A 13,519-nucleotide genomic window follows, 5' to 3' on the forward strand; every position below is an offset into this window, starting at 1 on the left:
AATGTATGTTGCTGGACAATTCACCCATCGTTAGCAGTAATATTCCTTTTTTACTGGAAAAAAGAAAAATGAGCTTTTGATTGACACTAAGTTTTTGTTTATTACTGCAAAACACTGCATCATTACCTTTCCACGATGCATTAGCAGTTCTTGATTTCTCAGCCCCTAAAGATCAATAAGCAATTCTGAATACTATTGTTATTATTATACATTCATCCCTAGTTAATTTTTTTGACTCTGCCCCTTCAACACTACACCTATACCTGTCATGACACTTTCACAAACCTGGCTCACAAAATTTGGGCTTCAAAAGGAGTAAGTAATGATTGCTAACAAAAATCCAAATTACAAATTACATGTTACTTTACAATAAAATACCTTTACTCTTCTTCTTTGCTTGTCCTTGCTTGTCTTCATTACCTTCCCTCTTCCTCTTTGTGATGGAAGAAGGGTTCTCAGACTCTATATGGAATCATCAGATAAAGCTGTTTTTAAACTTCATGTCGATTTCTCTGTTATAATTACCTTGTGTTTAAACACAAAATAGTGGTTTAATTTTACATGTAAGACTTACCAGAAGATTCAACAATATTATCAAACGAAAATGACAGGTCCGTGGATCCCTTTTCACACTCTTCCTTTGAACCTAGTAACAACGACAAGAAAAAAAAAAACACCACATGATTAAAGGGGGTATTGTTTTAGAGAAGATCAAATGACTATTACACAAAAGTGAGAAAAATCAAATGGTACAATGTAAAAACGACCATCTTTTACCATACTCTTTTTAACTATGCTCACCTTATGTAAAGACAACTTATTAATAATTATTGACGGTTACCGCAATGATCAAGCTGGTCACATAACAATAAATCGATCTCCAAACAATTGGATTTGACTACCGGTATGATTGACCATAATAATTGTGCACATCAATGATAGAAAATCTGACCGCCGTTTTAAGACAGTTGATATAAGATCCATGGCGTATCGGTTGAAAATAAGAACGGATTATGTTGCCATTACATTTGACGAAAGAGTCACCACACAAGAGCAACTTTGCCCCAAAATACTTGGCGTCCCTTCCCTTGCCCCACAGTACATTAACATGCTGGTTGTACGCGTAAACGGTTTGTTTGATCTGGTGGACTTCTTCTAATAACTCCCCTCGTCCTCAGACAAAACCAAAGCGAACCGATCGTCATTTTCTACGAAAAAAAAAAAACGATATTGGTTTAACATTACTACAGCAATTTGGTAGACCTTTTCAGCCAATGCAGTCGACTGTATAAGTTACTAAATTGTGCCAAAACCTGCTTTCCCTTGGTTTTCGCGTAGATAGACTGATGAATCTTTATCTATCCAATGCCGGCTTACCAAATTGTAGACATTGTTTTGGGCAAATCACTAGCTCATTCAAGGTTAGTACAAGGAAAGCTAGCCATTCCCAAACTTTCCTGGACTCTTTTTTACACCTTCCGATTCAATTCGCGACATTGTTTGGTCACCGTACTGCTAACCCTTTGCTTCATGTCCACAAAACACAAACGTGCTGCATTTTATGGACAACAGAACTACTAGCCTCTGTAGTCTTTAGTAGTTTCTTGACCACTAATTTAACAAAGAAAGTTTAAAGTGTTAGAGCTTCACATGTCCCAGACATGTATGCAGAAGAGATTCGTCTGAGATGGAATAACACTCTTGCAACTATCCAGACATTGGCATATTTTGAAATCTACCTACCAGATTCTTCTTGCATTTGCAGCCGTTCACTTGTTGCCATTTCTAAATCCCTTCAGTAAGATTCCTAAAAGCTTAGACTGCAAAAAGCTTAGTATATTTGCACAAAAGCAGATACAGGCGACCCAAACGATCTGAACGACCTTGCAGACAAGCACAATTAACCTTTGATCCAAGATCACTTCCTGCACATGACGGCTGCTCTTCAAAAAAGCAAAAGAAACGCAACACCATGGGTTATTCGATGAGCATGTGCTCGATATTTACCGCGGAAAGGATTTTTAGGTTTTTCTCTGCTTAAACTGCTGCTTTCATCGAGCATTCTTTTTTTAATGCATGCATAACAGGTATCTTGTGAATACATTGTGGTGGAAACAAACGGCGCACAAACCGATTACCTAGCTCTGCACGTGTTAAGACCTTAGTTAAAAATCGATACCGATGTAATTTGAGTCCAAATACCTTGAGTCCACGCAAAAAGCTCCTTCTTCTAGCTACAGTATGACTGCCTTGAGTCAGACTGAGACGAAAATGAGAACTCTAGTTCTAACTCTAACTTGGACAGAACTTGAGAGGTCGAGCTCAAACAATGAAGAACAGATTATTGTCAGAAAGAGACTTCGTAAAAGGAGTTTAGTACGACTCAGCGCCAGTTCAGAACTTGAGAGGTCGAGTTCAAACGATGAAAAAGGGATTATTGTCAAGAAGAGACTTCCTAAAAGGAGTTTAGTGCATGATCACAACACAGAAGATGACCGCTCCAGTGGTCAAAAATCTCCAAAAAAGCAAATTCGTAAGAGAAGCAAGGCAGCGAAAGATCTGGTGAACAAAAACAGCCCTGAATCAGAAAGCTACAGCTCTGCCTCAAACAACATGGAGGATCCGGAAATAACAAGCAGAAACCAATTCCTGAAAATTACTGGCTTCGATGAGCAGGATGAGCCATGTTTAATTGAAGATAGTCAGCAACACCCTGACTGTAGTGATGAAGGTAACAAGGAAGGAAGTGTCACACGTGCTAAAGAATCAAAAGTGGAGAGTAATTCCAGTAGATGTAATTAAAATAATCCTCTCTGAATGAAAGTCCATGATGAGCATAGGGGCATATGTATAGGCTGTTATTGTTCACTAGATCCGCTGCCTTGCTTCTTTTACGAATTCTTGTACGAATTTCCTTTTTTAAGATATGTTTTCTTCAAAATAGTTCTTTCTTCTCCTAGTTATCTCTGTTTTGTTACATTTTTCGCCATTTGTTCAACAATTCCACAGAAATTGGACGAAACGTTTTTTTCCGATCACACAGTTATTTATCAAGAAAACTTAAAGTATTCTGCTATAAGATGCTAGTTTTGGGTAATTTACAGAAAAACGCCAGATAAAAAATAACAAATATTCAAATTGATACGAACATGAAAGGGTTCACGATTTTGCCAAATTTGTTCAATTTAAGGTGTCAAACGCTTTCTATAATCTATGATTACTGCTAGTTTATATTTATATTCATAGAAGTCTAATGTATATTTGTTGTAGGTTAAAATGAATCCCAGGTTAAAATGATTTCAACCTAGGTTGATTTGTATTTTCCTTTGTTTCAGATGTAAATTACCCAACCTTAAACAAAGGAAAATACAAATCAACCTAGTTTGAAATCATTTTAACCTGGGATTCATTTTAACCTACAACATATTCACATCATTATATGTACATCAGTTACGAATAATTTTCCATAAAATGTAGCATCATCAGACCTCGACTAGCCCATTATGTGTGAAAATGTATGTCATCTCTTTTTTTTTGATTGATAAAGTTGTTTTGTTTGACCTTCTGGATTTGAGAAGAAATGGGAAAGACCTGAAGTTCCAAACTCTTCCTTAAATACTTTAAGCAATTGAGAGCAATTCCCAAATATAATCCCCTAGGGACTTATATTTGGACAGCGTAGTTACTAAAAGAAGGAATGGCCTAAAATGATCTAAAATGATCTAAAATAAATCGGAAATATTGTAAAATGATCTAAATGAAGTGAAACCAAGATAAAATTACAAAATTACAGAACTGAGTGTTTACCAAAAAGGCTGATCAGTACCAGGAAGCTGTTGTGAACTGCCGGAAAGCCGAAAAAGAGTCGAAAAGTGCCGATGGTTGCACGTAAGCAAATTCGATGACAAAGTTACGTAAACAAACCGCACTGCACGAAAAAACGCCTTTGCGCACATCAAATGTGTGGTCAAAGAATGTCAAAGGCCGCCCTTGATTACCTTTGATTCGAATCACTGGTGACAAAGGCCGCATTTGATTCATGGTGGAGTCAAATTTGTCTCGAATCAAAGATATATATTTGATCCACCTTTGATGCGCGTCATAGGCGGAGTGAAAGTTGTTTGATTTCAATTTGACACGTGTCAAAGGTAGAGTCAAAGTTGTTAAGAGCAATTCTCCAGGAGAGTGAAGCAAAGTTGGAAATGAAAAATTTTAACCCCCCTTCAATTTCTGTGTGGAGGTAGGTTACCTTGGGGGATAAACAAAAACAACCATATTTGGATCAGCAGATGTATCGTTGCCATGGTAACCGCACTAGATGGCGTTGGCCTTAGGACCATGTTTTGAGCAAAAGTTCCATTCTCAAAAAGTAAAAGTAAACGAGTCCAGTTTTCGGATGCGTGGGAACCAATTCAAATGAAATTCATACAGAAGGTAGAGCCACTCTCCCAGTTTACAAAATTCGCCGTTAAAATAATTTGGGTTTTATAAACAAGAAAAAAATCCTCGTCTTACTATGTTCCCTGTCAGCCATTTAGACAAGCAGGAAAAACAAGCACAACCATATTCGTAATTTCTCCGAAAGTACTCTTTCCACATAAACCAAATTAGCAGCAGAGATTACACAGATATTGACGTTTCTAAATATCATAAAATCAATTTGGGGAAAACTATATTCTGGCCATGGGTGCTGAAGACACCTGGGACAAATTGCAAAATTGGTTATTTTGAGGGCTCTAGTATTTGGCTCAAACAGGCTTTAGAGAGTGCAAATCAGCTTCAAAAGTATCTTTTATCATCTTGTCCGCTACCTACATTAGGTAAATACGGTTTTGGGCAACAAATTTGATAAAAAATAAATTGATACAAAACCTACCTTGAAGGTTTTGGGAATTTCTTCAAGATGCTTTCGTCGCGTGGTTCTCTCCAGTGTCTCTCCTTCGCACGATCCGTTGTTTTGATGAAATCTAGCACAGACTGTAATCTAACAGTTACTCCCATTGAATATCCAGTTTGCCGTGTTTCATACCAGAGATGATGATACAAGTAGCCCGCATACACTTGACAAAGAATAGTTGACAAGGTCAAAACATGGTCGTAATACTTGCGATTTTTGCCGTCGAGCACCTAAATTCATCAATATTATCCAACCAGGAAGTAAAGTAAATGTGTCGAGATCAATGTACAAGGCAAATGCATGCCTTTGAACAATTCAAAGTAACGTCTTTGGCTAAAATCAAGTCAGATATTGCGATAGTCGACAAGCCAAGAAAGGTGAATAAACTGAACGCGTAGGCCAGAAGTCCGAGAAGCACGACTGCTAACTGGATGTAACACAATGTAATGGGATGTAACCCCGGATGTAAGTGTAATGATATCCTCCCGTAATGGGGTTGTTTTACAATGGCAATGGTGAAGAAAGCCAAAACAAAACAAAAAAACGAACACGAAAAAATCGAATGCAAACATAAACAAAGGAAATGAAGCTGAACTGAAGCTTGGGTGAAAATTGAACGCATGATCATAATAGCTGCACCCCCCAAAAAAAGGATTGCTTTTTAGACTGTGAAAATGCAATTACAAATTCAGTTATGATTAACTATTCATTACAAGAGAATGAAAAATTCACACGTGAAACGTTACATTTATTTACCTGCACGGCAAAGAATAAGATCCGTTTCGTCGCTGATTTCACCACGGTTTATACCAAGTCCGTAGGCTTGCACGTGCCTGGAAATATTCCTTTGACATTCACTTAGTTTTATATTGTTTCCACTGCACTCACAAACGTCTCTTTTGGGATTTGAAAAAGAACAATTTCCCATTGTCCCGATCAGGATATTTTTCTTCGCACGACGATATGCAAATTTCCCTTACAGTGTTTTTGATCGACGGCACAAATTTATTTCCGGTCACCCCTTCCCTCCACCAGAAAAACAAACAAACAAATAAATAAACAAACAGAAAGAATGCCAAAATTTGGGTACTGAATTTGAAAATTTATCAGCCTGGAGAAGACTTATTTATTTCTGGAGGAGAGGTGGGTCAAAAATTCCAACTTCGTAACTTCTAATGTGTACGGTAATGCCCCAAATCAGTGACGTATCTTACATGCAGGCCATCCTTAACTAACATCCAATAAGCAATGAATTTAAAAAAAAACAAACCCAGGAAACATGGGCGACTTATGTGGGTGCGTGAAAAGATCAGTGAAGCGCTTTTATTTTGTCCTCTTTATTCACTACTGTAAAACAGTCTTAAAAGCAGATCAAAAGTCGTCCTTTTATCCCTCATCAATGTATATTGTACCAAACATATCTAAAGAAGAGACAATGCCATTGCGACAATGTCGCCTTATCTGAAGCTACAAAAACAAAGAAACAAAAAGCGCTTATATCGCATTTTCACGTACATCCGGTCAGCAGTTTTGCTCCTCGCATTTCCGGTCTACATACATTTGGTCGTAAATCGGTGGTAAACAACGATTTCTTCGCTTCTCAACCATGCACCACGGAATGCACGACTCGATTTAGCCAAAGACTTTATTCAGAATTGAGGCAGACATGCATTGGCTTAGCTGTGATCTTGATGCAGCTATTTAACTTCCTGGATGGATTATATTGATGAATTATTTCGATACTCGACACACGACTGTGTTTGACCTGTTCGACTGTTCTTTACTTGGGTTAATGCATAATCATCTTTGGTCTAAAAGTAGAAGTTCGGCGAGGCTAGCCAGTTAGATTTGTCCTTTCCACTAGAGTCTGTGCAAGAGTTGGTCAAGAAAATGGAGCGCGCGAACTGAGGAGAGTCCCATACTATACAACAAAAGCATCCTTAAGAAATTCCCAAAAGTTGCAAGGTAGGCTTTGTTTCAATTTATATTTCATCAAATTCGTTGGCCAAAACCTAATCAATCAAACGTAGATAACAGGTAAGATGAACGAAAAAACCTCTGAAGCTGATATTCTCTATCTAAAGCCTGTTTGAGCCAAATACTGGAGCCCTCAACATTTTCAATTTTGCAATTTTTTGCAACTTGCCTCGTATGTCTTGAACACCCATGGCCAGAATATAATTTTCCCCAAATTAATTTTATGATATTTATAAACTTCAATATCTATGTAAGCTCTGCTGCTAATTTGGTTTATTGGGAAAAAGTACTTTCGGAGAAATTACGAATATGGTTGTGCTTGTTTTTCCTGCTTGTCGAAATGGCTTGCAGGCAAAATAGTAATACGACATGTCTTCTTGATTATTAAACCCAAAATACTTTAACGGCAAATTTTATAAACTGGAAGAGTGCCTCTACCATCTGTATGAATTTCATTTGAATTGGTTCACATGCCCTCGAGAACTAGACTCGTTTATTTTTACTACTTGAGAGTGAATTTTTTGGTCAAAACATAGACCTCAGGCCGACGTGATCAAGTGCGGTTACCATGGCAACGACACACCTGCCGATCCAAATATGGCTGTTTTTGTTCATCCCTCCAGGTAACCTACCTCCACACAAAAAATGAAGGGGAGTTAAAAATTTTCATTTCCAACTTTGCTTCACTTTCCTGGAGACTTGCTCTTAATACATTTGAATCACTTTTGATTCGAGTCAAAGGTATATGCAAAGGCGTCACATATTTGATGTGCATCAAATGTGTTGTCAAAAATGTTATGATATTTGACCTCATCTTTGATGCGGATCAAAAAAAAAAGAAAATCCAATTTTTCGTGCAGTGGCACTAGAGCGAATCTCTTTTTGTGGTCGGTCCGAAAGACCCAAAAATATCGACACTGACTTTTTTTCGGGTTCGTTTTCTGGTCGCACGTTAAAAGCCGCATTACAAGGCTAAATTCTTATGTAAACACTGATAAAATGCTTTTGTAAACAATGTAATTAAAGGCATATATATCTGTGCGTCAATTTCCGTAAATAAACACGTCGTTAACAAGTCAAGGTTAGCGCATGAATAATGATACTCTGGGTCAGTTTCATGTAAAATAGCTGCATCAATCAAAACCGTGTTGCTGGGCGAATCATAGAATTCCGCTTCGTACCAATCAAAACTGCGTTGCTGGGGAAAAACTAGGCACTTCGTTCCAATTAAAAGCACGTTGCTGAGCGAAACTTGGAACTTCACACCAATCAAAACCACGTTGCTGGGGAAAAACTAGACACTTTGCATCAATCAAAGCTGCGGTTGTGATACAGTAATTATCGGGAATTTCTCTGAAGAAGTCTCTGATAGAGACGAAACACGTTGGAAATAAAGAAAAAGTATACAACTACAAGAAGTCTTCCGCTGTACTTCTCACTAGTCTTTGTTATAAAATTAAAAAATAAAATCATTTTAGATCATTTTAGGTCATTTTAGATCATTTAAGTCATTTTAGGTCATTTTAGGTCATTCCTTGTTTTAGTAACTACGATTTGGACAGTGTTATAAAAGGTTTCACATTTGGGGGGCATATATATAGTCAGTCAGAGGGTCTTACATTCAAAGGGGCTTATTGGAATTGTGCAGTATTTCTTATAACATTTGCTGTTGCAGGCCGTTAATGAGGGAGAAACTTATACTGTTTTATTTCAGACTCTGAGAGCAGTGTGAAAGACTGCGACACGGAATCTCAAAATGGTGACAACAATTAAGACTTAAATGAGGATTTTTCATCAGAACTTAGTGAAAGTGACATCGGATACTGGACCCCACAGAGGGTCTTTGAGTGACGAAGAGCTTAGCGAAAGTGAACAACCAGTATGTGAAGGAACAAGCTTAAAGAGAAGGACTTTTAAAGCAACCTTCTTTGCTTAATCCAACAAACACAAGTTATCAAAATCTGCGAGCAACAATTTCCTCAAATTCCTGGACTTGTTCGTTCCCAAGCCAAACATGCCTACATCCAATTACACTTTGGAGAAGAAGTTAATGTTGGAGATGGACATCCATTTCACAAAGCTTGAATTGTGTCTTCTTTGCAACACTGTGATAGATGTGTTCAATTTGATAAAAAGCTGAATGACTACGAGGAGGCCAGCTTCAGCGAATTCTTACAGGTACAGCTGTATGTAGGATAGGCAATTAATTGATGCATGCTCATTTTCTGTTGGTGTGAAGTATTTTAACTCACAAACTGAGCAGCCTAGGAATCAAGTCATGACGCTACAGAATACAGTCAAACCTCCCTTTGCGACTACCTCTCGTAAGCGACCCCTTTTCTGAAATACCAAAAGTTTCTAGTTCAAATCAGTGTAGTTAGAACCTCTTGTAATTGACCACCTCTGGCAAGTGATTCATAAATTGGTTGCAAAAGGATATTTTTTTAAAAAGCAAATGACAGGTGTGTTCTCTTTTTGGTCAAAGATACATTCATTGCTCTTGATGTCTGATTTTGGCAAAGGTATGATTGTCTTGTTGTCTTGAGGAATCAGAGTGTCAGTGCTTGTTAGTCCACCAGCCCAGGACTAGACAAAGTAGAATACCTTAGAACGATTACAACATCGTCAAAATATATTAACACCACCCGTCACACAGCAATTGAAGAATTTAGATACCAAAATGTCAGACATTTTGGTGAGTAAGCAGCTAGACGACGAAGAGAAAGCGAAGTTATACAACCAAGTATTACAGCGCTATCTGACTTATTACGATCAGCAAAAAGGCCAACCGTTAAACGTTAAGATGACAGCCCAACTGATGACAGAGTGAACCGCCTGTGGAATTATCAAAGCCAGAAAATAGTAAAGAGATACCAGAAACAACTACGACAGCTGTTGAAGAAGAAGTTTTGAAAAGTGTTCCCAAGGTTTACAAGACGGGAGCAAGACAACTCTTGGATTGCATTAAAGAAAATCGGAATGTGTTGCATTGGAATGATAAAGGGGAACTGATCTACCAAAACAAATCAATTCCCGGCTCTCACTTAGTGGATTTAATCAATGATACACTATGCCACCATAAGGGTTTCGAACCTGTTAGATGGCCGGTGTTTGCGACAGGCCTGGGCTGAATGAACGTCTCCGAAAACTTGCTTCGTTATCCCCAAGGACGGAGTGTCATTCGCGAGTTTAAAACTAAAGTCAGAGACGAAACTGCAGAGAGTCCGTCCCGTTGGCTTCCAACACCAGCCTCTACTACATCTCCCATGAAAAAGCAAAAGCGAAGAGTGTTAATTTCATGCACCTAAGCTGGTCATTGGTTACGATTCTAAATCTTTCTTTATTGTGATCACTCAATAAAAAACTTTAAAACTTTATTACATGGAGTATTTATTTAACTTTGTGTTGTCCTCTCACTCCTTGTGTATTTAGATGGGTATATTTTTTTACACTGAGTGGAAAATATTTTTCGACAAATAATTTATCAAGAAAATCATTTCGTCGTTTGTTGTTAGAAAAACGATGTACAATGTTGCTCGTGCTTTTTCTGTGAGGGCGAGTGCCCGCAGACCTTCGAGTTGACTGTTTGCAATATGTCAGTATTAAAACACCAGCTATTGGAATTGTTGTTCAAAAAAGGAGTAAATGTTCCTGTATAATTACTTGGAGGTTGCCCATAGGAGTCGAAATATTCTCCCTTTTTTTCCTTGGTGAAGTAGAATGCAACCCAGGTAGATCTGGGTTCGTCACTGCTATCCACATTGGCAATAAACAGGGTTGGGTATGACAAAACACTGGTCGGCAGTCTGTCTGAAGGGTAGACACCTTGAAACACACATCTGGTATATTTATCCTTTCTTAAAATGAGTGAAAGCTCAATGGTGTTCATGCTTAGTTGTTGTAGTCATAGAGAACGTTTTGGTTTGTGTCGATTTCGATAACGCTTTGAAACTCTGCATAGATGATGAGGTTTACTGTGTTGGCGAGGGGCTGAGCGAAATGAAGTTCTACACGAAGGTTGGCTTGTTTTATAAGCTCAAAATGATCTCCTGGACAATGATCCGGGGTCATATCAAATGCAAACAAGGTGTATCCCTGGTGATAATCGCTTCGAGTCATCTGGTTTCCCTTATCCTGGGAAAGCTTTCCAATTCCGGAGAAAAGGCTCTGAAAGCTGACTATGAAATTCTGGTCGCCAGCCTCCTCAAACTTGAGAAACAGAGGTTTCCGAAGTATTTGCTCTCCATCCACGTAAACACCGACCTGACTTAGGTTGTGGTGTTTAACCCATTGCAGTTGGAGGCGCCCAAAACCGGCCGCGCGAAAAACACCCCATGAAAGGCCATGCCGGCCAAAACCGGCCATAAAAGCGCATGAAAATAAACGAGTCCTCCCTACCCTTCCTGAGTTTTTTGTCCTGTTTTGTTGTCATAGATACCAACAAGGTCAATTAAACAATCAGGTGACGTGTTTTGCGCATTTTTTGACAGGTGATGAGAGGAGCCACGAGGTCTTGAGTTCGCCGCTTTGTCTTTGGCTTGAGCGATCGAATTACGAGGGCTGATAATATTGATCACGTATCCGATAGTGCGTCAGATTTCAAAGACTCAGGGGACGAGGGAAGTTTCTATGGGTTTGAAAATCAGGAACAAAATGCTAACAGTGACTCCGATCTCGATTTCAGTGATTCAAAGAGCAAAGAGGATCAAAACGAAGGTGAGGAAGACGCAGAAGAAGAGGTAAGTGATGAAGACGCAGATCCTGATGAACTTCGGTGGTCCGATCAACTTTCTCCAATTCGTATGCCCGATTTTGTTGAGGCTTCCGGCATCAAGTTCCAGCTTCCAGATAACCCCACACCCGTAGATTTCTTTTCAGCTTTTGTGGGGGAAGATTTGTTGAATAAAATAGTGCAAGAAACCAACTTTTACGCTCGCCAAAAGCTTGCCGATTCCCCTGCGCGTCTCGCTAAATTTCGACCGGTTATGCTTGCTGAACTAAAAGCTTTCTTTGCTGTAAATATTATTATGGGTATGGTTATGCTGCCCAGTTTAGATCTGTGCTGGTCAACTGATGATTTTTTTGGTAATGTAGGGATTAAAAGAGTTATGCCTAAGAAAAGGTTTAAGGAATTAAGTAGTTTCCTCCATTTCAACGATATGACCCAAGAAGTGGCCCGTGGAAATCCTGGCTTTGATCGTCTCTACAAGGTAAGACCCGTGCTAAATTATGTTAGGCAAAAGTGTAAAACTAGTTTTAGCCCCACTAAAAATCTTTCAGTCGATGAGGGTATGATTCCATTTAGGGGTAGGCTTTCTTTCCAACAATACATGCCGGCAAAGCCAACGAAATACGGGATCAAGGTTTGGATCGCCGCAGACTCAAGCAACGGGTACATGTTGAATTTTGATGTTTATTTGGGTAAGGACCCCAGGTTTCAGTGCATCCATGGGTTGGGTTATGATGTGGTCACCAAGATGATCACCCCTCTTATGAACAGGAACCACCATGTATATTTCGATAATTTTTTCAGTTCAGTTAGGTTGATGGAACATTTATGGGTTCAAAAGACTTGCGCTTGCGCGACTGTTCGGGTAAATTGCAAGGACTTGCCGCCATGTGCTCGGCAAATATTGCGTCCCAGACAAAAGGTTGTTAGGCAAAAAGGTAAGCTAGTTTTCACGAAATGGCACGCCAAACGGGATGTCAGTGTCATTTCTTCAAATTTAAGTCCAGATACCCCTGATGTTGTCATTCGAAGACACAATCAGCAGGTCAGCAAGCCAGCCGTGATCGGCCTTTACAATGAAAATATGGGGGTATTGACCTCGCCGATCAATTCCGTAAGTATTATTCTGTGGGTCGTTCTTCTAGGAAATGGTATAAGTATTTGTTTTGGTTCTCTATCGATGTTTCAATTTGTTATGCTTTTATTTTACAGAACCATTTTCTTACCGGGGCAGGGAGGGCTAAATTAAAGCAGGTTGATTTTCGCACTAGGCTTGCGAAGCAACTTATTGGAGGGTTTTCATCTAGCGTTTCGGTCGCGCAGTCACTGAAGCGCAAAAAAATTGAAACCCTTTCACTCGGGGAGGAAAATGCAGGTAAGCATTTCATTGACAAAATTAAGGGTAGGAAGAGACAATGTGTCAGGTGTAAGAGGGTGGGAATTAAGACTCCTTCTGGGCGGCCTGTCGAAACTTCCACTGAATGCATTCAATGTGGGGTGGCTTTGTACAAGGTGAATTGTTTTGCGATCTTTCATGCAGTAAATTTGGGTTGAACTTCTTCGTTTCCTGAGTCCTCGACTGTCGTAAAATCCACTATGTGATCCTGAAAAATACCCAAAGGAATATGATTTGGTTATTATTAGCCGTCTTGTTTGGCTTCTAATTATGCATAATTCGGCTTTCTTTTCACTGTCTTTTGCCCGCGTTGTTTATTTCATTTCGGAAAATGTCGCGCGGCGAATTAAATTTTCGATTTTTGATTTTCACATTCGCTTTTGAACACCCTTTCGGCCTTTCTCTTTCGATATTTTGGCATATTTCGGCCTTTTGAGTTATGTGCTTTGAATAAGCTTTGTCTTGTAACCCGATCTTGTGTGTTTTTACTGCGCATATGGTTAATATTTAACGCTCCCGT

General features: G+C 39.0%; 1 protein-coding gene across 1 annotated transcript; it reads left to right on the forward strand.

Moving 5' to 3' along the window:
• Nucleotides 1–2,241: 2,241 nt before the first annotated feature.
• On the forward strand, nt 2,242–9,044 carry LOC146489398 (uncharacterized). The gene is made up of 2 exons (XM_085110639.1): nt 2,242–2,788; nt 8,589–9,044. The coding sequence occupies exons 1-2, from the start codon at nt 2,242–2,244 to the stop codon at nt 8,645–8,647; spliced, it is 606 nt and encodes a 201-aa protein (XP_084966765.1). The 3' UTR covers nt 8,648–9,044.
• Nucleotides 9,045–13,519: the final 4,475 nt, after the last annotated feature.

The sequence above is a fragment of the Pavona decussata genome, unplaced genomic scaffold (genome assembly GCF_977016875.1).
Source record: "Pavona decussata unplaced genomic scaffold, jaPavDecu1.1 SCAFFOLD_6, whole genome shotgun sequence".
Lineage (NCBI taxonomy): Eukaryota > Metazoa > Cnidaria > Anthozoa > Scleractinia > Agariciidae > Pavona > Pavona decussata.

Coding starts and splice junctions, on each gene's coding strand:
- LOC146489398 (XM_085110639.1), top strand. CDS start 2,242: ATGACTGCCTTGAGTCAGACTGAGACGAAAATGAGAACTCTAGTTCTA. Junction 2,789..8,588: donor AAAAGTGGAGAGTAATTCCA/GTAGATGTAATT, acceptor GTTTTATTTCAG/ACTCTGAGAGCAGTGTGAAA.